Source organism: Diorhabda sublineata, chromosome 6, assembly GCF_026230105.1.
Source record: "Diorhabda sublineata isolate icDioSubl1.1 chromosome 6, icDioSubl1.1, whole genome shotgun sequence".
Classification (NCBI taxonomy): domain Eukaryota; kingdom Metazoa; phylum Arthropoda; class Insecta; order Coleoptera; family Chrysomelidae; genus Diorhabda; species Diorhabda sublineata.
In genome coordinates, this window is record NC_079479.1 from 30,576,838 (window position 1) to 30,604,561 (window position 27,724).

The 27,724-nt window shown below is 31.9% G+C and overlaps 1 protein-coding gene across 1 annotated transcript in view; it reads left to right on the top strand.

Annotated features, from left to right (window-relative positions):
- The first annotated feature begins 681 nt into the window (after positions 1–681).
- LOC130445232 (organic cation transporter protein) overlaps positions 682–27,724 on the top strand; it is a 35,520-nt gene continuing 8,477 nt past the window's right edge. Inside the window, exons 1-2 of the mRNA XM_056780782.1 lie at positions 682–2,219; positions 26,618–26,801. Coding sequence (XP_056636760.1) covers positions 1,834–2,219; positions 26,618–26,801 — 570 coding nt within the window. The 5' untranslated portion in view covers positions 682–1,833. The remainder of the gene's footprint in view (positions 2,220–26,617; positions 26,802–27,724) is intronic.

A 27,724-nucleotide genomic window follows, 5' to 3' on the forward strand; every position in this document is an offset into this window, starting at 1 on the left:
GATTTAAGAAGTTAAATAAGGATTCTAGCTTTTTGAACGTTGCCATTTAACTGAATTTAGATACTAACGGCCGGTTTCATAATCCCATTCTAACTGGCACTTTAACTGAAGATTCATTTAGATTAAAGGGCACTTTAACTTAGTTATTATATAAAGTGAAGTGGTTCCATAATCGATTTGTAACAGTCTCTCAAATCAAGACATCTTTAAGACGTTAAAAGAAGGTTGTTCTCTTCAAATACGTGTCGTTAGAAAAAAAAAACAATGAAACATAGAAATGAGTGTTATTTTGTCACTAATATTTCTTATAGAGAGCTATTATACGTTGTGTTTACCAATTAAATTCTTTAATTCAATTTTTCATTTCAATAATTTTTTTTATCATTTCTAATCGTAAGTATTAAAGGTTTTACATGATTGATACACAAATTTCCCCTCTACGACATTCTTGTAATAGATTTATAAGTTTTCGTTATAAGGTATCTCCTAATTAGATAACTCTGTAACCCATTAAACGATGTCTTTCCTCAATCTGCCTTTTCAAAACACTGTTATTTAATATTGTCCGGTCGTGTACGGAACCTGGCCAACGAGTTTTCGTTATAAGGTATCTCCTAATTAGATAACTCTGTAACCCATTAAACGATGTCTTTCCTCAATCTGCCTTTTCAAAACACTGTTATTTAATATTGTCCGGTCGTGTACGGAACCTGGCCAACGAGCTTCAATATTACGAATCCGAAGTCGAGCATCGGACATAGTTGTACGTTTTTATGTTTATGTCGATTTTTCGTCTTTGCATGAGCGTGAATTTTAACTTAATGTAACACGATGTCTAGCCATTCATAAACCTTTGTTTTAAAACTTATCAAAAACGCCTGGGTCAGTGTAGAAGGAGACTTTAATGTGCTAAAGTGAACCGTCTCTGACGTTAACCTCAAATTCAAATGAAAAGAACATTCATAAATGGCAATTATTAAACGCGCGGCTTAATTTAATGGAAACTTTAAATTTAAAGCTTCCTTTAAATGTATTATGAAACCGGCCGTAAATCATTTAGGACGTCCAAATTTAGTAAGGTGGAATAAGGGCTTTAATCAATGCTTTAGATAGAAAGAGAAAAACTGTTGATCTTGTGGGATTTACAAACGTCTGAAAAAATATGATATAGTAAGTTCAAATTAAGTCCCATTTATCTGGCCACACGAGTGCGTTGGAATTAGTACATTCTTTTGATTGCCTTTGATAAATATATTTTCTACTTTCATATTGAATCAATCCAAATGAGTCAAAAATCAAAATTGTATCAAGTACATGGAAACTAAATCTTGTATTTCTGGAACTTGACACAGGCATATCTCTACTTTATTATCTTATTAATTATTTACAAAACAATTTATGAAAACAAAAAACACATGTTTTTATATTAATTAATATTAAATCAATCAGTTACTTTATAGCCGCCTTGTATATTTATTGTTGAAAGTTGAGATACAAATTTAAAATTATTGTTAATTCCCAAGGATGAAAGATTAAAATTTGCACAACGATGCTAGTATTTAACGTATTTTTTTTTATGAAATGAATACTAAAGTTAATTATATGACATACACTCTAATAAATTCGCACTCCCGAATTGTGTGTAATTAAAAGTGGGGGATTCATATCATAGTCAAGCTAGATCATTGTCAGCTTCATCTCGACCTTAAGTATGGTCTATAAAAACGCTGAAACCGTTGATCGCTGTTTCAGTTTACCCGCCGCTTCCTATTAAACGAGTGGGAATAATCTCCTTAGAGGTTAGCCTAATCGTAATAAATAAACCGCTCGAAAATGTCACCTAAAGACGAAACAAAATCATCCGAAAGTTCGGCGTACAGTAATGATGGGTATATCAGTGAACCAAATGATGAAAATCCGAAAAAGTCAAATGAAAGTGTAGTTGATGGAAAGAGAAACGAGTTTTCTCTGGACTTTCTACAAAAAGGTGTTGTTAAACAAACGGAAAATGATAAAAAAAATGTACAACCTTTCGATTTCGACGATTTATTACCTCATCTAGGCGAGTTCGGAATTTATCAAAAAATTTTATTTTTATTGATGATACCTTTCGCATGTAATGTGGCATTTGTATATTTTGCTCAAATTTTTATCACTATAGTTCCGGAAAAGTATTGGTGTCGTGTACCAGAATTAGCAAATCTCACCGTTGAAGAAAGGTAAGTCCACGTTTATAAAAAATTAATAATTTAAAAATAAAATTATGAATATGAAAAAATCAAATAGATACGAATATCTAGTTACGCTATTTGTAAATGATGATGATCATAGTGTTGCATAAATATTGAATTTGAATATGGATGTTTTTATTGAATTTTTAGATACTTAAAAAAATGTCATAAGGTCGCTATATAATCCGATAAAATGAGAATTTAAATTGCCATTCAAAAAGTAAGTCTACATTTTACAATATAAAATTATTTTAGTATACATATAATTGTTTGGATTAGTTAAAATAAACATGTCTTGCTCCGAAAACAAAAAAACAAAATCTAAAGTTTATTTCTTCTATTCTTTCTTGAATAAGAAATAATTCTTAAAATAAAACTATTTACATCACCCAATCCACAATAACCGATAATGTTATTGTGACATCCATGACAGTTCTACCATAGACATTATAACCTATAGATAAGCGAAGTTTCGTTACATGGAAAAGGTTGGATTCTATTTTTATATGTCCGGTATCAACTCTATGAATTGTATCCTAAATAAATCCTTCTAATTTCTTCCTATTTAGTTTGAAAATTATGCATTTACTGCTGTAAATATCATAAGTATTTCTTGATCGTTTAAAAATTTTTTAAATTCCTTCCATTTTATTCCTGAATATTGATCAGTTAGAACCATACCAACATTTACTGTTTGTGATACTTTCTTTATAAATTTTATGGAATCATCAGCGGTTTGTGTCAAATGTAAATATTTTTTTGTGGATCTTGAACCTCCAAAACTTCCAATTGTGTCAATTGCCAAATGGTTTTGTGGCTAAACGTAAATGTGATATTAAACCATATTTGTGAAATCGTCTTGATTTTTTTTATACAAATTTTACAGTTTTCACTAATTTCTTTAATGTTTCTCGCTACATACTTTAAAATTTTCAGTTGAAAAATTTGAATTCCATAAAAATTACTTTTTTGGAAATATCTCAAAAAAGGAAAATAAATATGAAAGAAACGTTCAACCAAAAAATGTAGAGAATAATTCGATAATATCGTAATAAAGATGCAATACGATTCATAATAAATGCTAGAAATAACCACCTCTAGCCAAAATACATTAATGTAGCCTACGTGTCATGGATTGCCGTACACGTTCAAAGATGTATTTCTTATGGTGTTACACGCTATTCGAATACTATTCTTTAAATCGTGGATATAAACTATGGATGTTCTTGTAGACCAATAATACAAATAAAATAAAATAAACAGAAATCACAAAGATTTAACTCTGGAGATCGAGGAGGTTAATGCTGGGGCCCTCCTTGACCAATCCAACTGGAATACGATTAGGAAGATCGGCGTCCGAAAATGAGACCCAATTAAGTTATCCCATTTTGAAAATGCTGCTCTATAATTTCATGGGAATTCTCGTCTGCCCATACATGATTATTGTGAAAATTTATAATCACCTTCTAAATATTGTCGCATGAATTTAGAAATAACCATTATATACATTTACTACGTCACTAAAATTTATTTATTACTATTAAAAAGTAATATGATCTCCATTTTTCTCCAGAGCTAATTTATTCTAAGATTGATTGAAAATTTAACCTAATTTCCATGACCATCTATTAACACAGGATGTTTGTTTTGTAATTGTTAGCTTAGGAAGTGTACGAACTATAAGTTGTGATTACTTTGTTTTTAATAACCGTTATTTTATGACAGCTATTCTAAAATTGGAATAAACATTTTAAATTTTGTCCTGGAGTAGATGTTTATGTGAACAATTCCATATTTTATATGTGTTTGCAATCTAGTTGAGTCGACATGATGTATGAAGACAGATTTTTGGAAACAACTAATTTGAATCCCAGATTGAATAAAAGAGATTGTTACCTCAAGTCTTGATTTTTAAAATGGTACAATTCATATTTATATACTTTTACCTCATATATACCTTTATACTATGGGAAATCTTTGTGAAGTAGTGAATTAAGGTTATTAAAAAAATAGTGTGATTGGTTGAAACCTTCTTCCTAACCAAATTGACATGTCACACTTAAATAAGAGTTTCCAAAAGCCATATGTTCACGAAAACAGAAGTACTTATTCTTTATTGAGCAATAATATATTTAAATGTAGCTAGTATTTTGTGTCAATTGCCATTTTTTTTCATTCACATATTGTTTGGTTATCGTAGTACATTGAAAATTTGATAAAAGTTTTTATGTAACAAAAAAACGAAAGTTTCTTAACCATTAATATTATTATTATTGAAAATGAAAAAGAAAAACAGCTTCTAATATATTAAAGTTTATTCTGGACATCCTCGTTTCTGAGTATACATTATACCTTGTAAAAATTCTGTTGTAATTTTCGAATTTATAATAGAAAGATACTACAGATATTTGTACAAACAGGAATTAAAACAATATTCAAATTATTTCTAATGAATATCCTAACATAAGGAAATGTATTATAAATAATACGTACATATATAAATATAATTGATTTATATATATTAATGGTCTATTTTTTCTAACAAATTATCATTCTCATTATACCTCAAACCGGAACTTATTCAAATATATCAGGAATAATTCGTCGATTAAGAACTTAATTATATTTTGTTACCGTGATTTCTCTCTACCTACGTCGCGTCGACGCAGGAGATAACTAAAGACGCATGCGTAGCAGTATGGTTGTGTGAAAATACTATAATTCCAAATATTGCAGAATTAATTTTTCATTCATTGTTCATTCCATTTGTAGATAACTTGTAACATGACATTTATCAAATTTTAATTTGAAACTAATAAATGTTTGTTTTAAAGAACAGACTTTGACGTTCTCATGACATTCCGAATGAATTCTGAATATCTTCTAAACGTTTTAAATGCGCATGCTTTGTTCAGGATGTGTTCTCTACATGCAAAACGCTACGAGCGATTTATGATCGTCTAGTTTGACATTCTTATACTCTGTGGTATATCGCAAGATAACCTATTGTTGATAGTTACTGATTAAAGTAACTACTACGTGTTTTCAAATACATATAGGTTGGAGGTTAGTTCATGGTAAATATACGCTCGCGATAGATTAAAAATCCTCACAAAGATCCGATGATACATTGGACGTATTTAGGACACGTTCGGAATTAGAAATCTGTGGTCCACGAACATAGAATTTCAAATTCCGAACGTGCATGAATCTGATGATAGAGCATGTTTAGGATATCTACCGCGAACGAAGCTAATTTCTCATCGATTTATCACTATTCACGTTATTAGATAATTAACGCAAAAATCAATTTTATTATTGTAAGTAATGACATTAATATGTTGTATAAAAAAATGTCTTCGGTGGTGGTGAATAAACGCCGACAGATGGTGAATACTAGCGGTTTATTTTATAAATATTTATACTTTCTAAGTACATTAAGAAATGTTTGAATTGCGATTTGTATCCATTTATAAATATAAATTATAAATAGGGTGATTCATAAGTTATGCGCAAAATTTTAGTAACAAGTATAGAAGGCAAAAATAATAATATTAAGAACGGTGGGTGTAAGTCTGATTCTTTGTGAGATATAGGATTGTAAATTGGACGTTTTGGCTTTTAAGCACATACACCTAGATGATATTGTGTACTGGACTCTAAATTTCATTATTCTGCTTACAATTTGATGATTGTTTGGTACACCCAGTATATCATCTTAGCCCCGATGTCTTGCCAACGAACTTCCAACAAGTTCCACATGACCACCAGTGGTTTAGGAAAATCTATCCAAGGATTTTATAGAAAATGGTTTCTAGATACTTTATTTCATTGGAATTATCTAATTAGCGGGTTTGGTTGAGAGTTGCTCGTGATTATACTAGATCATCCTACCATCGGATCACTGACCTAGCCAAGGACTGTGAATCCAGCGCTGCTAAGTCTAGTAATAACTTTTCCACTACTACAAGATATTTAATTGTAAAAATGTATTAGATGTCGCCATACACAGTTATCTCATCGATATAATTAGTATTTTGCTTATTGGCTTCTCTAAAGTCTCGATTTGTCTCGCAAGGCAAATTTAAGAGACGAGACTCTCGTAAACGCGAATATCGTGGGCAATACTATATAATAGACGTTTTATATATCCATTTCATATACATTTGTGAGATAATAAAAACTGAAAAGTGTGGGTTCGAGATTATAGAATATGACATCTTTAAAGAGATAAAATTTATATCAAATTTGAACACACTTTTGGTTTCAACTATTATTACCAACTTCTGAAGCTATACCTACCAACTTATTCCTAGGTTTTACTTTTTAGTACACTTTCAAATCTTTTGCGGTTTCTAGACATATTTTTTTCATAATATATTATCTTAAATGTATCTCACTGTATACCCATTGTATAATAGTTCTTTATTTATTAATCACCCTGTATACGTTAAAAAGTTATTGATAAAGTGACGTATTTCTAATGGAAGTATGTTACGACTTTGTTTGTCGAGTTATCGTGACATTAATTGTGCAAATACTCAATTTGTTAGCATTCAACTGTTAATTGTTTCAATTTATAAAAATAATTTTCAATAATTTATTTACTTGTGTAAATCAATCGATAGATTATTTATTGTGATTTGGAGATATCTGCGCATATAGTTTACTTAATTGTTAAGTAATATTCCGCCATTTCCCTCCTGTAACAAAGGACCAGCTTTTAAACAGGTTAGATCAGGCTTGCCAACACCGGGCGACCGAAATCCCGGACAGATCAAATTTCTTGGATCAGGCTTGCCAACTCTCTTTTACTGTCAAAGTTACACGCTTGCTAACTTTAGAAAAAAATGGTTTTATAAAAGATTTATTATCGATTAGAGATTTTTTCTCAAGTGCAGAGGCAGCTTCTAAAAATAATTCAAAGAATTACCCTCTGTCATAGGTAGAGAAAATGTTTTCTTCATAGAGTTATTGAAAAACTTCTTCATTTTTTTTATTCTTGGCCATCCTCAGATTGAAACCAATAAATTGTATTTCTTTGTTGTTGCGAAGAGTTTAGTAGCGCTTGATTCAGTGTTCTGAAGAAGTCTATTGGCGTATACAATAGCAAGAAACTGAAGATACATAGCGGTGATCAAATGTTTCTGGTCCAACGCTTCTAGGTCTAGCAATTGTTTTAACGAGCAGAATAAAATTTCAGAATCTTCTCGAGGACTGGACCTAATGATAACCACCTAGTTGGTACAGGTTTGATAAGCTGTTACCATTGTATTTCCTTTACGAACTCTTTCCAACTTTCGCTCCTAGCGGCAGATTCTTCTGTTAGTTTTTTCCTGCTTAACTCCCAAATACGGGACAATCCGTGTTCCGGGGACAGACAAGGCGGGATACACGACAAGCGAATGGAACTCAAGACTGTCCTGGTATATCTGGGACGGTTGACTACTGTGGGTTAGATCCATACGGGATCAAACTGATCCAGTAGGCATGTTAAATGAGATCTTTCTAATAAAACGAAGTATTCCAGGCCAAACGATCAAACACTTCAGTTTTCTATTCTTTGAGGGTTCTTTTATGATGTGGTTGGGTATTATCGTCCGTTATTAATACAACAGCTGCACGATATAGGTTCCCGAGAAGATTAATTATAACTGTTACCAGTTGTTTTCTTCAACATACACTGATATTGCATTCGATTATAAAATATGATATATTGTGACCGAAAAATATTACATGAACGTTATCAAGATTAGCTACTTCCCTTTTGATGCCATTCTAGGTATTACATAAACAATCAAACATCAAAAGAATTAAAAAAAATAAATTTTATTCGCAATGATTATTAGTCATGATTAAAATTTGAAGGTGAATATTATTATTAGCGGCTACCGTGAAATCTTATTCGCAATAACCAATTAACAATAATTACAGGATTTATATTAATTAATAAATGTCTAATTTAAATTTCTTTCTGGTGCGAGAAACTATAAGGAATATTAAACAACTCAATAGGCCTTATAGACACAAAGCTTGGAGTCTCTGTACTGCTTTTCTCCATCTATATTCCTATTCTTTGTAAATCTTGTCTACAAGCTTCAACCAATTTTTCCGTGGACACCCTCTTTCCCCTTTCGCTCTTTTTTTACTTTACAAGGATCTTTTTACCAAAATATATTCCTCCATTCTGGCTATATGCCCCATTTAAAGGAATCTTTTGATTCTAACCATATATCCTATCTCAGCTTGACTATACAGTACTTCGATGTGTGTGTTAGTTTTTCTCCACATACGCCCCTCCGAAAATCCTTCTTAGTTCCTTTTTCTTCTTTTCTGTTAATAATCCAACACTCACTATACAGCATCGTTGTGCCCCACTTGACGCTTGGCCGATCAGAAGCTTTGGATTGATCCTTTTGAGGAATTAGGATATGAGTTCTAACCAGCGGAAGAATGTAGCTTAATTCGGCTACCGGATAGAAACCACTGTATTTCCGTGAAGCCGGTATCTGGTTGTCCTGCTCGACTCATAGCCAGCTGCAGATTAGATCGTCCCAATTTGCGCTGGCACCAGGCCTTACCGCGGGTGTAGATTCGCGGCTTTTAGAGAGTAGAACCAAGGCCATTTGCCGTCTAGGCAGTCTTCCTTCTTTTTTTTCTCAGCTCCACTGATATTGCGTTGTGCGAGCCGAGCCTTGTCAAATGCAATTGTCAGAGCTTTGATTTCTACCGGTCCAATCGCTTTCTACCGATGCTTTGAAGGTAGTAAATGGTTGGGGAAGAGTAGGTTCGTGACACCTGATTGGGATTCAGGTACTATTCATCCCTCGACACGATTGCTTACAACTTGAGCTCATAAAAATGAACTGTTCTTTGCAACCGGTCCCCCTCTTCATGCCCAGGTAGGCGCATCCGAGGAAGGCGACCCCCTTATCAACGTCAACGTCTGACGGCTTCTTCAAATAACAATATTGAAATTAATAACGTACAGAAATACAGAGAAAATGTTTCTAGAAGAATTGTTGTTTTTCAGTTTTGAAAATTCAAAATTCTTTTAGATCTTCCGTTGAAAGATTGACGTTAGTCTCTGTTATAAAATATAGCTCTTAGAAAAGCACACAATTTGAAAAAACAAATATTCTAATACCATCTAAGTTTATGTATCATCTTGAAGTGTGCCTAGGTTAAGTTAAGTTTATGAATCAACTTGAAATGTGCCTAGGTTACGTTAGGTTCAATTAAGTTTATGAATCATTTTGAAGTGTGCCTAGGTTAGGTTAGGTTGTTAAGTTAAGTTTATGAATCATCTTGAAGTGTGCCTAGGTTAGGTTAGGTTAAGTTAAGTTTACGAATCATCTTGAAGTGTCCCTAGGTTAGGTTAGGTTAAGTTAAATTTACGAATCATCTTGAAGTGTCCCTAGGTTAGGTTAGGTTAAGTTAAGTTTACGAATCATCTTGAAGTGTGCCTAGGTTAGGTTAAGTTAATGAATCATCTTGAAGTGTGCCTAGGTTAAGTTAAGTTTATGAATCAACTTGAAATGTGCCTAGGTTACGTTAGGTTCAATTAAGTTTATGAATCATTTTGAAGTGTGCCTAGGTTAGGTTAGGTTGTTAAGTTAAGTTTATGAATCATCTTGAAGTGTCCCTAGGTTAGGTTAGGTTAAGTTAAGTTTACGAATCATCTTGAAGTGTCCCTAGGTTAGGTTAGGTTAAGTTAAATTTACGAATCATCTTGAAGTGTCCCTAGGTTAGGTTAGGTTAAGTTAAATTTACGAATCATCTTGAAGTGTCCCTAGGTTAGGTTAGGTTAAGTTAAGTTTACGAATCATCTTGAAGTGTCCCTAGGTTAGGTTAGGTTAAGTTAAATTTACGAATCATCTTGAAGTGTCCCTAGGTTAGGTTAGGTTAAGTTAAATTTACGAATCATCTTGAAGTGTCCCTAGGTTAGGTTAGGTTAAGTTAAATTTACGAATCATCTTGAAGTGTCCCTAGGTTAGGTTAGGTTAAGTTAAATTTACGAATCATCTTGAAGTGTCCCTAGGTTAGGTTAGGTTAAGTTAAGTTTACGAATCATCTTGAAGTGTCCCTAGGTTAGGTTAGGTTAAGTTAAATTTACGAATCATCTTGAAGTGTCCCTAGGTTAGGTTAGGTTAAGTTAAATTTACGAATCATCTTGAAGTGTCCCTAGGTTAGGTTAGGTTAAGTTAAATTTACGAATCATCTTGAAGTGTCCCTAGGTTAGGTTAGGTTAAGTTAAGTTTACGAATCATCTTGAAGTGTCCCTAGGTTAGGTTAGGTTAAGTTAAATTTACGAATCATCTTGAAGTGTCCCTAGGTTAGGTTAGGTTAAGTTAAATTTACGAATCATCTTGAAGTGTGCCTAGGTTAGGTTAGGTTAAGTTAAGTTTACGAATCATCTTGAAGTGTGCCTAGGTTAGGTTAGGTTAAGTTAAGTTTACGAATCATCTTGAAGTGTGCCTAGGTTAGGTTAGGTTAAGTTAAATTTACGAATCATTTTGAAGTGTGCCTAGGTTAGGTTAGGTTAAGTTAAATTTACGAATCATTTTGAAGTGTGCCTAGGTTAGGTTAGGTTAAGTTAAGTTTACGAATCATCTTGAAGTGTGCTTATAAGTTAAAAGATTAATATTATTTCGCTTCTCCCTATAGGATATGTAGTAAATTTTAACGACGTGAATTTCACAGAAAAACTCAATTAAAAAAATCATTGAATAATCAAAAATTGTTTCCTAATTAGCTAAATAAAATTTTTATGTAATATCAGTATGTATTTACTTTGTGCATCAATAATCAGGTCAATACTCTTCGCAATTTAAATAAAAATGAAATGATGCTGTATACATTAGTAATTAAAAAAAAGCATTATTTGAATATCCATTGTCACTGTGATTAATTGAAGGAGAATACCATAAAATCTAATGATAATCGGAAATAGATCAGGGATTTGAAATATGTCCATATCGATAATATACAAATCGGAAACTCATGTCATGTTTGTTGGTACTTGAAGGTTGAAGGATACATTAAAAAGTGAAGATACAGATACGTGATTTTTTATATAAATGTCTGTAGTTTATTTATAATCTTAGTAATATCAGTTAACTAGATAGTCTAAAGACACGATCATTCTACCAGTTCAGAGCAACTTCTTCATAAAAAACTCTTAATAGATTACGTAGACAACAAGTTACCATAACCAGCTCATCGCACAATTCTAACCTTATCGCTGTTATTGTATAAAATATTCGACAAATCTGGTACAGAAGATCGAATGGATTTTCAGTGCACTGCACTGCATAATCGATAATTATAAATAGTCCTATCAGATTTTGCAAACAACTTGCTATAAGGCTTCACGAGATGTTTATGTAATCTAAAAGCTTCATCACCAACCACAACGCGTTAAAACTTTTTATTTGAATTAGGAAGCTTTTCGTCTGTTGGATATAATGTTCGGTTGTTGGATCTTGGATTCATTGGCTACCTCTCGTATGGACAGTAATAAACTCATATTATCATTATCCTTCTTCGTCTTCTAATAAAATCAATGCACCTAAATTTTGCATATCCATTTCTCGGATCTTTGTTTTCACATCAGTTTCAAAAATACGACTTCCAATTGATTCCATTTTGGATTTACCATTCGATTTTAAACGCTTACAATTTCCGGTACGTCTGACTGAATGATTGCCCAATTTTCATTGGCATTTTTGACTGTTTCCAAAGAGGAATGGGTTCACTAGTCTTACCTATTACAATAAAATGAATAATAAAGAAAACTTCACAACTAACAAGAAATATCAAGATTCAATTCATACCCACGATATTAAAAATGGTTTCTTACTCTATAATTAATATACACCCCATAATTATACTACTAGATAATGCAGGAAATTATTAAAAATACAATCCTTTCACGTACGGCATTTCATTGACCATGGAATATCTAAAATCTTGTTTAAGATTAAGTATACTCGATACTGAATGATTAAAATGTTATTTTAAATAATATATGCAGAAAATTATTCACATGCAAATACTCATATTTCAATATAATTAATTGTTGTTGAATTGTTCATTCACATTAACGTACTAGAAAAAATTTACAGTTAATCACTTTCAGTTACATATAAGTTTTCGTAATTATTATAAAGATGAACGTCATGATTCAAGATTTAGGATTTAATTTGCGAATTAATCAGTTTTTTGTTGAAGTTTATAAATAATTCAATCATTGTTATTAATTTTTCAGAATAGCTTTTGCATTCTCGATTCAAGATAATGTATACATTTTACGTATCGATATTTTTGCAAAATTCCGGGGGTTACGCGCATGTGTAGCAGTCATATGATTTTTCTTAGGCGATATATTAAGTATATTATAAACATTTAAAAAAAATTATCGAACCGAACTACTCATGAAGTTCTACTGGTCATGTGAATGCAAAATTTTATTATTTTTCTAACCTAAATGGACCAACAAATGCAGCTAAAAGACTCGTAAAGAATGTAGTTGCATTCATTCTACACTTCACCTCGAAAGATGTTAAAAATTTAGTTCATGCTAACAGTGTGGAAGTACACTATACTGACTTTAAGGGTCACTGTAACTCCCGGAATTTTGCGAAATACCGGCTCTGGTACTTTTCATTATGTCTCTATCAAATTCTTTAGGGAGTCTAAGGAATCACTACTATCGCATTCGTGTAAATTTTAAATAAAGTGACGAGTCACTTAAAATTTTTTAATACTGCATATCCAAATAAGACGGACGGAAGACTCAACTGAACGACTGCATATCCAAATAAGACGGACGGAAGACTGAACTGAACGATCATATGTTATCTCGTCCGACAGGAGCGCCATTCTGGTCAAATTTTTAATTATAATTTAGCATCTACAAGCGGAAGGGGGATGAAGTACTATTTACCGAAATCTTTCATTTTTATTTTCTAATATCATTCAACGGGTATTCCACTTAAAATTTTTTATAATTTAGTTGGGAAACACTTGAAATTCCTGAAATTGTGAGTTATCAGAGATTCTGAATCGCTAAAAACGTGATTGATCTAATTTTTTTCAGGAGGGAATTTGTTTTGATATTTTTATCTCATTAGATTTCTTCCCGGATAACAACAAAGGTAGCTTTCTCTTTACATTGAATGTTTATATCGAATCAGCTTCTAGCAATTGAAATACTTTCGATACCGGAAGATTAGTTAACGTGTAGTTTTAAAAAATTTATCACGGCCAACATGTTAATAAACTTGAAAAGATTTATAGTTGAGTCAGTTCTTCGGTGATATCATAATTGAACTAATTGGAATTCTTATTTATAGGTTATAAAGTTTTTAAATTTTCATGCTGCTTTTGATTCTATGTTATGAATATATGCAGCTTGTGGTAAAGTCCAAACACTACTTCACTTTTATTGTCTTTTCACAAAATCAATAAAACGTTTTTAAAATAATTGTGATATTCCAATTATCTATTGTAAAATCTGTTTATGTTATTAATAGAATTCAGATTGCTAGATTATCCATGAATTCACAAAGCGAAACAAGGTTGAATGTTCATTATACTTACGAAACGTGTAATAAAATACAAACTACTTACTATTGTACATATATATGTATAAACACGCAATCGATAAGAAATAATTATTGTGCAAAATATAACAGTTGGTATTATTTAACTGCTATCTAGATTTTGTAGAGAATAAACTTAGTAAACGCTACACCAAAATGTCATAAACATACAAATTGAAAACTTTTTCTTGTTTGTGGATAACGTATGTCTGAAATCAAATTTCGATTTAAACCCTTAATATCCGTCGGGCGGTCTGCGTAATGTGTAAACCAATTTGTGTCAGCTTTTATTTATTTTGTTCTTTTAGAAAGATAACATCGATTTGTACTTCGAATTTTATTAGTTTTGATTAGTAAAATCCTTATAAAACTCGTGTGTTTTTTAGCAATAAAGATACAGAGAAATGTACAGGGGGTTTCAGCTTTGATTTGCTTTTCTATCTCGAAAAATAACAGATATCGACCGATTTCGAATCATTTGAAAATTCAGAGCAACAAACAATTTATTTGTTAGGAATATATATCCAATATGATATTTCAAGCTTTTTATGGCAGATACCATGCGATAAAAATTTCTTCGATACCCTTTTTTCATAATAAGAATTGTCAAGCTCCTCAAAGTATCTATTTTTGGAAAATCTTCGCCTACCAAGCCATTTTTTCAAGTCTGGGAACAGAAAATAATCCGTGGGTGCTAAATCTGGCAAATAGGGTGCATGAGGTAGCGATTCAAACTTAAATTCATTAATTTTGACCATTGTAATAACGGATGAGTGACCTAGTACATTGTCTTTATGAAACAACACTTTCTTCTTATCGAAATGCGGCCATTTTTGCTTGATTTTCTCGCTCAAAGGTTTCAATATCTTCGCATAATACTCACTGTTGACAGTTTTTTCTTTTTCGAGATAGTCAATGAAAATTATTTTTATTTTGGCTGGGCTAATGCCTTTCGAATAAAAGTATTGTATCACATAACGATGACCAATTTTTTCCATGTTTACAAATTCACTGATGGTTGCAAAACAAATACTAAACAACGTGGCGTGGTGGTATTTTTCAAACAATTAGCGCCATCTCTAGATCAGGCCAGGTACTTCTGAGACCATCCTCGTTTGGAGTTTGGATTGTCAACCCTCAACTACCTAAGATTACACCAGGTTAGGTAGTTTGACCATGAGCAGCCAAAAACTAAAATCCAGGATCAATACACAGAAAGATGGAAATTCCCGTTCAAAAAAACTATTTTGCAAGCAATTCTCCAACTATCCCTGGTTTTGTTTTTGCTCTTATAAATATCTAATGTTGTGTCTAAAGTTCAAGCTTTTCTTGCACGACGCACTGCTATTCAAACGAAACCAAATAATAAATAATAATAAAGTTGTTTCGAAACATAGTAAGTGTCACTTCTAGTTAGTACAATGGCCCACTACCGATAAAAGCCCGGTCCTGGCGGACACCCAGACAGTTTTGCGCCCAGTCCCAGTCTAGTATAACATGCCTATTTATTTCTACTTTTCCGAAATTCGTGTGACCTCGGCATTAGCTAGATTAGCCGTCTCGGACAAAACTGATGAAACGTTTATTTTGTCGACCTTATTCTTCGCGACCAATTTGACAATTTAGTTAACAAAATTTCGTAAAACGAAAAAAAGTTTAAAAAAACGACCCTCAACTACTACATATACCAACAGTTTAATAGGTAGCATGATCTTAATATTAAATGGTTACTTCAGATAAAATCTTGAAACTTTCAACGATTGTTCAGCTGAAGCACTAGTTATTTTTATCCTTGGAACATTTTTAATTATGTATTCATAATCCTTTTATTGGCATATTTGCCTTGACAAAAAATCTTGAGCGATGTAACGGTTTAATAATTTGAACAATAGGTGTAATAATTGATAATTAAAAAAATTATTTAACGTCATTTTATAACAAATTGGATGTATATTATCGTGTAACTGATTAATTCTATTAGTTTATTACTGCAAAATGAAAGCTGATGTCTGCCATGCGGAAATAAATGTATTAGTTGATAGGAACTAAAAACAAGGGCCGGAAGGGGTAACATTTAATTCGAAATTCGATTATTGTTACAAAAACCAAAATTCTACATACTACCTATTGATCTTTGGACAGCGTACCCTGTCTTAAAAATGCTAAAGAAAAGATAATAAAATAAATTCATGTTTCGGTTTCTAATGTTCACTTTGTTTATTAAATAATCAAACAAAAAGAAGCAACTCTTTTAAGTAGTAAACATGCCCCAATTTATACGACTTGGTGGTTGGAAAAACTCAAATGTCGCAGAAGGTTATATAGAAGACACTGTTAGAAACAAAATTGATAGCCCAGAAAATGTTAGGTTAATAGCACCCAACTACATCGATTGTACTTCTACATCGGGAATTTTCAATCTTTAATAACGGAATAAATTTGTTCTTAATCAAAAGTAGGTACTATCAATCCTGATCCACTCCTATTTTAACCTAACCTAACCTAAGATACTATAAAAATTATGTGTAATTTCAAGCATAAAGACGGTTTCCTACAAGTTGCACTGCTTATCTCTGCTTAAAAAAGTTCCCAATTCTATGCTCATTACCACGAAGATATGACCTTGGCCGAGGTTCACCGATCAGCTCCCACCAAACGTTCCGACACAGTCAATTTTATTGATAACGCATCTCATCATTCTCGAAAATCTCGAATATTAAACATGGTTTGGAGTATTTTACAAACGAAACCAAATATAATCGTTCTCCAATTTCAAGTGCAATAGTGATTGAAAACATAAGTTATATCAGAATTTCACAATGATGTATAAATAAATTGTGTTTAAACAAGAAATTTTACCACCTTACCACCCGTATAATTGTATAAATTCTGCAAGACATTGATATTCTACCGTGTGAATAAGTATATATTCATTGAAAGTTATAAGAGATTTGTTGTTTTTAAAATCATTTCAAGGAACATGTAATTGGACCTAAATAAACAAGTGTATAGAATATATCACATTGCTGTATACCTATATATTGTCAATACCGATTCACATTAAAATAATGTATGGCATTGTTCAAATTTCACAACTTGACCATGAACGAATTTTCTTTTGCTATTAACTATAATATACTATGTTAATTTCTAATTACGTATTTTTAGCGAAGAAATCGTTTAGAAGGAAATTACTTTCAAACTTCGTATAAGGTGAGTCAGTTTTGAAAAAATAACATCGAGAAAAACATGGAAATTATTCTGTCACATCAAAATTAATGAAATTAAGGTTATTAAAATGCATTGACACTACAAGCATTGTATTGTTAATACAAAGCTGTCAGGCAATGGTCCTCGATTATCACCACGTGTATTTAGTACCCATTTTAAAATGAATTTTGTCTGTACTATTCTCTCCTGATAAAACAAATGAATTTTGTATTCCAATATGCTATCCTGACTTATTTTTTATTAATAGAAACATTAACTCCATTCCAAATACGATATCTTAAGGTGGGTCCACATCTGACATAAATACTTGTGTCGAAGCGGCGCAAAAATGTGTGCCGGAAAACGAATAATGAAACAATGTAAATTATTGCGTCATGCGTAGTGCATTGATGCTGTCTGTACGTCGCATTTCAAATTGATGACATTAGATACTATGTCCCGCAAATCTTTTAATGTTTGTTGAAAAACCGGCAGCTGCTAGATAGCGTGTGTTGTGTATGACAAAAAGTTTTACGTCTACACTTGACATAAATCATGTGAGTCGCAAAAAATTTTGCCGAATGCTACGCAACACAAGATTTTATGTGAGATGTGAACCTGGCTTTAGAATATTCAGCCGTTGCAATAAAGGAGAACTGTCTGAGCTTCTTTCCCGCTTTTTATTGCAAAAACCCGCTAAAGAACACAGTTGTTGACTAACTGCCAAGTGGGTATATCATTCGCGTAGAAATTTCTTTACTTTTTTAAAAATATGGTGAGCACCAAAAGATCAATATTCCACACAACCAAATCACATTGTGTTAGTGAAGTGAGTTTCAAAATTTTCAAATGTTAAACATTCTTGTAGTAATTTGTATATAAGAAATACTTTTTTTCATTTAAATATAACTTATTTTTCCAGGTAAGATAAATTTTATTGTTGGGAAATTTATATCACTTTGTTTAACCCACCAACCTATATTAAACCATGTAAAACCAAAGTTCATTATAAAATATACCCAACCTAATGACCGGTATTTGCACACTGAATATTTTTTGTTTATATAAATCATTGTTTAATAGTATATAGATGCTATCCTATGAACATTCATTTTATAATACAAGTTCACGGATAATTTAGAATGTTTCACTGGTAATATTATTGCAGTTGACTATATTCAACAATGGTTGTATAGATATCCAAGGTGATTCTTAGCTGAAAGGTAGTTATTTTCTTGTCTTGTATTCTAAGACGGATGTTGACTTTACAATTTTGTATTGTTTAATATTTATCATATAAAAAATATAATTTGCATATATATAAAATCATCAGTCACAGTTACAAATTCGGATCTTTTTTCAATGACGTTGAATATTTTTGTTGGTAATTGTTTCATTTGACATGTAGACAAGACATTACTGTCTCAAGTACTCACTAAAACATGGGAACGAATATTTGGTCATAGGTGGATATTATAGCAAAAAATTTTTGACTAATGCCTCACTAAACATTGTTCTTATAGTCTTGGTATTATTATTTCCATAAGATCTTGATTTTTTTTTAAATAATCGTCGAATAAACCCTTTTTAAATATACTGAAATACATCAATCAAGGATATTTGCAAATAGTGAACTATTACACAATATTTTTTTGGTTTTTAATTAGGATGAATTATCTTGTGATAAACTATATACTCTAAATGAAATATTTTTTAGAAACTTCGATTTGTTATCAAATAATTAAATAATAACTGTATATATTCTATTTATTATATTTCTTTAACGCAGTTTTAAATATAAACAAGAAGTTCTCGTTGTTATTGAAAAGTTTTCATCTTTAAAAGTTACGTTCAGTTGAGATTACTACAAAAATGAGTTTTTTTAGTTATACTTTTCTCAAATAAATGGAAAACAACGAATAATCAGTTTCCTAACTAGATCCTCTTTTAACAAAAGCATTAATATAAAAGTAAATGAAATATAAATCAAATTTGTTATCTTTTTATAAATACAGAAATCTAGTAATTAAATTTTCAAACAAGATTTCACTTATAGTCCAGGAAAATATATTTAAGATTTCTAACAAGATATTGAATTGTTAATTTTCTGGAACATCTTCGGGAATTTATGTTGGCAGTGCCGTCCTTAAGCAGGGGCATGTGGGGCGGCCGCCCCGAGCACCGCGGGCAACCAACAGAAGCGCGTTTTTTTGTTTCGTTTCAACAAGTTATAGTAGCGGGATCGTGGATACAACTCCAAGATACTGTACCATCATGAATTATCGATTTTTGATCTCCCTTGAATTCTACAGTTATCGTAATTAAAAATGTTATCTGGAGTAAGGTCGTAAGGACATGTATTCCACATTGATCTTAAAAGCAATTAATGAAAAGAGAATAATTACAAGTATTGAAGTAAATTGAAGAGACCTATACAAGATTGGATGGTGAAATAAATTATTCTTTCTCAATTGGACATATGCCATATTGATTGAATATGGCTGAAATACAATCACAGTTATAATATTTATTATACAATTTTATGATTGGTAATTGATAATTATTATAAGTTATTTGCTCGAAATAAGAGTTGAGAAAAACTAATACTTTCTCTACAACAAGATTTCTAAGATTGTTTTGGTTTTTGCAACATTTAAGTAATGATAGGCGTAGGGGCGGGTCATATATGAGGAAGATGACGCTAGTGGTAGGAGGGGCACCCAAACAGGCCTGACTAGGGCCTCGAAATGCACACGAGTTAAGTTTTTTCAACAATTGTACAAAAAAGTTGTTTTTCTTTAGAATCTTATTTCTTAGAATTATTAATATGTTTAATTTTCGTTTATTTTAGGTCTTTTCTTGTTGTAAATTAGTTTTATAAACAAACACCTGTTTTCAAAACTTTCAAAAGTTTCGATCAGTAGAGATTTAAATTGATAATTTAGCAATAAAAAACTTGTTTTCCCGTAATTTAACAATTTGCCAGTGTATCTCCGATACTATTTCAACAATTTTTAATAACAACGAATTAAATAGGATTGTTTTTAAGCGATATACGGTATTTTATAAAATCAACGTTTCAAATCTGGTTTCGTCGTGTGCTACAACACACCGCGACTTATATTCTTTCTTTCTAGCACGAACTTGCCGCATAGCAGCTGACGAGCTATTAAAATTCATTACATTTTATTTAATTTTTACATAATGATGTTGGTATAATGTTATTAAAACAAATTCACATTAATCTTTATATTCAATTGTTGACGTGTTATCATTTTTGGTTAAACAATATTGAATATTATCTAAGCTACTAAAAACATTTTTTCTTTTTTAATTTTTAAAGTAATCCAAACCTAACATAACCAAAATTTATTTCAGAATATTAATGTCCCAGTTTTTCTCAAAAAATTGATTATTTTCAACTAATGATTATAAATTTTTTTCCTGGATAACAGTTGTAAGAATACAAAGTGTTTTAGAGTGTATTCTGTCGTTTTGAAATATAAAAGTCCAACTACTACTCCTTAGAATACACTTTTTTATTAATATACAACAATTACAAGTGTTGTCTGAGAAGTTTCTGACCTCAACCTGAGTATGTCAATTTATTTGGCATCTGTTGAGAGATTCTCATTCAAATTTCTGCCATTTTGTATGCTTAGTTTCTGTTCAACAATCGTACAAGTGAGTCGTTGTGAATATTTGTCTGACAATGGAATAAATTCAGTATCATTGAATATTTGCTTTTGAAAAGCATTACGCCTACACAATTGAAATATTGATTATCTAATTTTACTAAAATAAAAAATTAAAACATCAACCAATAAGTTGCCTAACATAGTATTTGAAATTCCTTGATTAAATTGTACATTGGTCAATCGAAGAGGTCACTCACCAATCAGATAACCTCTCATAAAAGCATCAGCAAATTATATCCTGACAGGTTTCATTAGCGTCTACTATGCATGACATAATATGAATTATGAATTTGCCAAAGTTTACACAACTGAGAAAAACTATAAAAATGCTTCAATAAGAAAACTGATTTAAATAACATTAGTGTAATTTATGCATAACTTTTAGATTCAACGCCATCGACAACCAACTAACCTCACCTAACCTACAAAATTTAATAACATTCATAAACCAACCAATCAATATTAAACATCATTCACAACAACCTAACCTTATCTAACCTATAAAAATTCAACGTCATTCATAATCTAACCAATGAAAATAACGATTTCTATAGTAACCATAATCAATACTCTTACTATTTCTATCAAACGTCAATTTGAATATTGAATTTTGAAGTTGAGGAATCTAATGTTTTTAAAAGATATCACAAAATTTAGCACAATGCAATTCTTAACTAATTAATGTAAGTAATTTTATTATTGTTATACATATTTTCATGTTGTACTTGACAATAATTTCAGTCCCAGACGATTAGTACAATTTGTTGTTTTATTTTGCCACAATCCCACTTCCAAAACTATCGCCTTGATTCTAGGGCTCTCCTAAATTAAACTTAGTTTTATCTCATAACTTTTTAAAGGCAGATGAAAATTTGACGTTTCGACTTGCCGCATTCTTAAAAAAATATTTTGATAGTGAAAACTCCAGACGAAAACTTATAAAAGTGCATCACCGGAAAAGAAAATTTTACTACACGTGTGAACAAACAATAACTTAGGAAGTCAGGGCTATAAATGATGTAACTGTAAAACTAAGTTCATGACCAACAAATATAAATTTAGAGCTATTGGGAATCATTGAATGTTTCGTGGGTATTCTGCAATTTAAGGGTAAACCTAGGTTTGACCGTTACACTGATTTCACCCGTAACTTATATAATTACATGTAATTTTGACATAGTCTTTTTAGTCTTTTATACGCTATCTACTGTTAAATTTACACAAGTTATATCAAAAGTTATTTGTATTGCCACATCTGCTTCAAATATACGAGGATTACGTCATAAGATTTGAAAGTATATCCAAACAATTCATTCTATTTTTAAATTACTGATTCAAACAAGCACTTTTGATACGTTTCCAGTAGGAATTATTCGGTGTAGGAATAAAGGAATGAAATACATAAATTATTGTCCCAAAAATACGTTTTACGGTTTGAAAATGAATAGAAAGATGATTTACTGTTTATATTAGCTTCACCTGTTTGTGGGGTTGTTTGTTTGTAATACTCGTTTGGACTAAAAGCAATTTAATAAAAGCTTATTTAATAAAAAATTCGTTCGACAGAAGATTCGAACCTTCGATTTCCGTGTTGGAAATCAAGCACATCGACAACCTTACCAACTACACCGTTAGGGCTCGGTTGAAGTTTCGACGAGATGTAGGTATATAAGAAGTGAAACCATTACACGAAAAATAGATATATTCTGAAAAAACTAAGTATGCTGTTTCATATAAAATAATATTGGGGTGCACCGCACTTAAGGGTATATGAAATATATGTTGGCCAATTCTCAAACTTACACATGCAAGCTTTGTTTTGTAGGTGAAATCGTTAAAAACATATATAAAAGAAATTAATTGAAATATCTTTTTTCAGAACATTGCATTTAAATATTTTATTAAATGGATTAAATCTTGTGGTTGACGGCTCATGCCTATTAAATAAACAAAATTAGTGTGTTATTTGTAAAAAAGTATTAACAATTGACTTTGTTTTTTTAATGTATCAAATTTCTTTGTAATTTAGAATAAAAATAACGAATGTATGTCATTATAAAAGTTACTTAATCCGACCATGAAATATATTCTTATTCACGCTACCGTATGGATAATAAAAAAAGCATAAGAATTTAATCTGATTTTAATTAAATGGATTATCAAATTGACAATTAAGGAAGGTTAATAATGTGCCAATCAGTATAGTACGAGGAAAGATCTTTGTTTTTTGTGGTAAAAAACTATAAAATGAGCAAAATGAAGTATATAACATCATCAAATTTATAAGATATAACATTACAAAAGTATCTTACTAATGAAAATAAAGAGATAATAGAGAAGAAAGTGAAAACAAATCATAAAGTGTAAAGACATTCAAAAAATATTTGACAGTGCTCCCTCTTAATAGTGATCTAATACCCTATAATTCAGAAACTATAATCCAAATTGAAGGAAATACCAGCTTGTGCTGATTGGGTATGTGACGACGACAATCAGCATCTCTGTAAAGTTTAAACCACTACATAAATACGTGGGACTGAATTCTGCTAAGTTTAATGTTTCTCCTTGGAGTTTTTTTCGTATTGAATTCATCTTTTTTTGGAAAATTTTAACTTAATTTGAACACCAATTTCATTATTATGACTCCTTAAACGGAAAGAGAAAGGTGGTGAATTACGGCCTTAGACTTCGAAATCATGAAGAAGCATTTGCTTTATCTAACGAAAATGTAGGCTAGATCAACTGGTAAAATTTGGACGCATTAACAACCGTTAATGATAAGAACACAATACCGATAGAAAACAGTGGACTGATGACTTTAAGCCCTCTATACTAAATAATGAAACCACCTGGAAAACAAACGGTTCACGATGAATGGCTTACTGTAGGCTTGTGCTGGAAAGTAAAAAATTTCTAGGACCGGCGAGTAATTCCTGGAATATCCAGCTCGTTTTGGTGCATGGTCACTCGAGCAACGAATGTAACGACGAACCGGAATCGCCAGATTGGGATCGGCTTATCCACAAATGGGTTCAGAACAAATTCTTGGTGTAGCCCAAAGTGTAGCATTTACCTCTCCCAACGTTCTGCGTACAAGGTAGACCTATTGGATACAAGCTAAGGCACACATAAATGGACCTTCTGCCTCTATTACCAAATAATTGTTTCTCTTAATTAGACGCGAAATTCGACTGGTGACTTTTAACTTGATATCGTCATCTAAAACGTAGTTTTTTTACTATGGGGATTACGTACGACTTGGATTGCTACTGGTAGATGGCAGAAGAAGAGATAGAGATAGTGCAGGCGTCATCTACCCGACACTTAAAAGAGCGCGATCCAAACTCTTGGGCAAGCCTCGCAGTTTGCTTAGAGATATCAAAAGGTCAAGACAAATTACCTGATCGACTTTGTAGTTTTACATGCAATATAATGGGTCTACCGGAAGTTCTTTGTGCTTAACTGCCCTTGGCCACATTCTATCTTATTATTTCTTTGGATATTTCATAGATTCTTTCGCGTGTTTTATTTCAATCATAAAATATCCTCAGAAATGGAAACTTCATCTTATATATTAAAAAAATTGATGATTTCCATTCCGAGTCCGTTCAGGCGTTCTACTCAACCGATTTACTTATTTTTTTTTTCAATGAAAGGTATTGATGCACAGATCAGCCATCAACCATCGGATTTCATCTAATTTTCACCATTCTCAAGTTATACTCAAATGCGATTTCCCCCTGTACATTACTTATGGGATTTTTTCACATACACACGTTCTATCCTCAATATCTCAGGTTATATTCAAGATAGAGACTTCGTTTTGGTTTAAAAGCACTCGCTGAAACACCCTCTTTCTTTTGAGTTTTTGAACACTTAAATCGGTTGAGTTGGAGAGGAGCTAGGAGCGGACATTCAATGTGGAGTTATGGATTTTTGTAGGTTTTTGGCAATTTTTCTACATTCAAAGATCTATATCTCAGGTTCTAATATAGCTACAGAGTTCGTTTTGGTTTAAGAACACTCGCTGAAACACTTTCTTTCTTTTGAGTTTTTGAACACTTAAATCGGTTGAGTTGGAGAGGAGCTAGGCGCGGACCTTCAATGTGGAGTTATGGATTTTTGTAGGTTTTTGGCAATTTTTCTACATTCAAAGATCTATATCTCAGGTTCTAATATAGCTACAGAGTTCGTTTTGGTTTAAGAACACTCGCTGAAACACTTTCTTTCTTTTGAGTTTTTGAACACTTAAATCGGTTGAGTTGGAGAGGAGCTAGGCGCGGACATTCAATGTGGAGTTAAGGATTTTTGTAGGTTTTTGGCAATTTTTCTACATTCAAAGATCTATATCTCAGGTTCTGATATAGTTACAGAGTTCGTTTTGATTTAAGAACACTCGCTGAAACACTTTCTTTCTTTTGAGTTTTTGAACACTTAAATCGGTTGAGTTGGAGAGGAGCTAGGCGCGGACATTCAATGTGGAGTTAAGGATTTTTGTTGGTTTTTGGCAATTTTTCTACATTCAGAGATCTATATCTCAGGTTCTGATATAGCTACAGAGTTCGTTTTGATTTAAGAACACTCGCTGAAACACTTTCTTTCTTTTGAGTTTTTGAACACTTAAATCGGTTGAGTTGGAGAGGAGCTAAGCGCGGACATTCGATGTGGAGTTATGGATTTTTGTAGGTTTTTGGCAATTTTTCTACATTCAAAGATCTATATCTCAGGTTCTGATATAGCTACAGAGTTCGTTTTGATTTAAGAACACTCGCTGAAACACTTTTTTTCTTTTGAGTTTTTGAACACTTAAATCGGTTGAGTTGGAGAGGAGCTAGGCGCGGACATTCAATGTGGAGTTAAGGATTTTTGTTGGTTTTTGGCAATTTTTCTACATTCATAGATCTATATCTCAGGTTCTGATATAGCTACAGAGTTCGTTTTGATTTAAGAACACTCGCTGAAACACTTTCTTTCTTTCTTTTGAGTTTTTGAACACTTAAATCGGTTGAGTTGGAGAGGAGCTAGGCGCGGACATTCAATGTGGAGTTATAGATGTTTGTAGGTTTTTGGCAATTTTTCTACATTCAAAGATCTATATCTCAGGTTCTGATATAGCTACAGAGTTGTATGTAGCCCTATCACGTGGGAAATCGTTCAAAAGTGTCAAGGTAGAGATTAAACCAAAGGGTCGACGCACAGCCAATGTTGTTTGGAAGGAAGTATTGTGAAATTAGATAGTCTATTGTATTATGAACAATGTAGAAATGATGGCTGATTTTTTGACCGCGCCCCGATACTTTTTGTATACCTTTGACAACATAAGTATTGATTGATTTTATGACGAAGCTATAATTGTCCACACAGTCACTGCTGTGGAGCAGCACGGGTCCGGACTAGTTCTAAATTATAAGGAGTAGATTAAAATTTATTTCATACCACCAATCATAATCATTCTCATACTTAGTAGAAAAGATTTTTCCTCCTTTTATTTAAATATACATAGTTGTATAATATAGAGCAATAAAGTAAAGAAAACACGGCCACCTTTTATAAAATCTTCCAGGGGTTTTTTTCCATATCATTTTGTAAATGAAAACGCAATTCAAAGGCTTTTCTTAAGCTTCCTCTAAACACGGAATTTAGATAAATTTTCATGTAAACCCTACTTAGCAATTTCCAACAAATATTGTTCTATTTAAATGTTAATCTCCATCTTAATTTTTGCATTGTTATTTTAAAAAACATTGTGTTCGCATGTGAAATTCCATTTTGAAAGATAAATATTGCCTCAAGATTTTAAGTTGATTTTTCTTCCATAAACAAATAATGGTTGTTTACTTTTAACAAAGTGAATTAATTTTTTTGTTATTAGATTAGCGTTGGCAATACCATTGGGATCAGATGGATACGAGAAATGTCGAATGTATGACGTCAATTTTACGGAACTACTTAAAAATGGAGCGAAAGAAGCGGGTTCAAATTGGGAAACGGTTCCTTGCAGATATGGATGGGAATATGATTTTACCGAAGTACCGTATGCGTCCATTTCTGCAGAGGTTTGTAGTTTTGAATATAATAATAGATTTTACCAAGCTTATCTGAAAATTTTTCGACCTAACAAAGTAACAAGACATTTTTCTAACCTATCCAATCCAAATAATAGTTTCTCCTTAAAATATGCGTCTTGACTGTTCGTTTCATCTCAATATTGTAGTGGTTTCATCTAGATTTATGAATAGTCGCGAAAAATCCAACTAATTATGCTTAAACCCCATCAATAAAACCTGAGAAATGTTCATTCGAATAAGCTTTTGGTCCAAAGTGAGCAACACCTAATACACGGACGCTTAACTTAATTCTAACTCTAATTTAAATCCGGCGGTTGTTCGGTACCATTTGGTGAACGACATCGCAGTTTTTGGTCGTCCCGAAAACTAGTTTTCAGTCAAACCATGTTTGAATTCAGCTGCACCAAATTTTAATAGTTTTGTTCGCTGTAGATAATTTGAACACATTCCGAATGTATTCTGAACGTGTCAAATGCGCATGCTTTGTTCAGAATATATTCTGACTAAACATATAATTTGAATTCAAAACTGTGTTTAATATTCACTTTACTATATAATTTGAATTCCAAGAACGTAGTAAAACACCTAAGTTAGAGGTTAATTCGTGGTAAATATCACAAAAATGCCAAGTAGAATGAGTGCACATCCGTCAGATTGAAAATCCTTACTCAGCTACGAGGATTCATTGGACGTACTGAGATACGTTCGGTATTAGAAATTTGTGCTCCGCGAACACAGAATTTTCATTCCTGAACGTGTTTTATTAGCACCGAGAACGCACAATTTCAAACTGCGCATGAATCTGATGACAGAACACATTCGGGATATCTTTCGCGAACAAAGCTAATAACAACCTTATATCAATCTGAAGTTAGCTCTTTTATTAAATTGAGATATTTAAATACTTCATA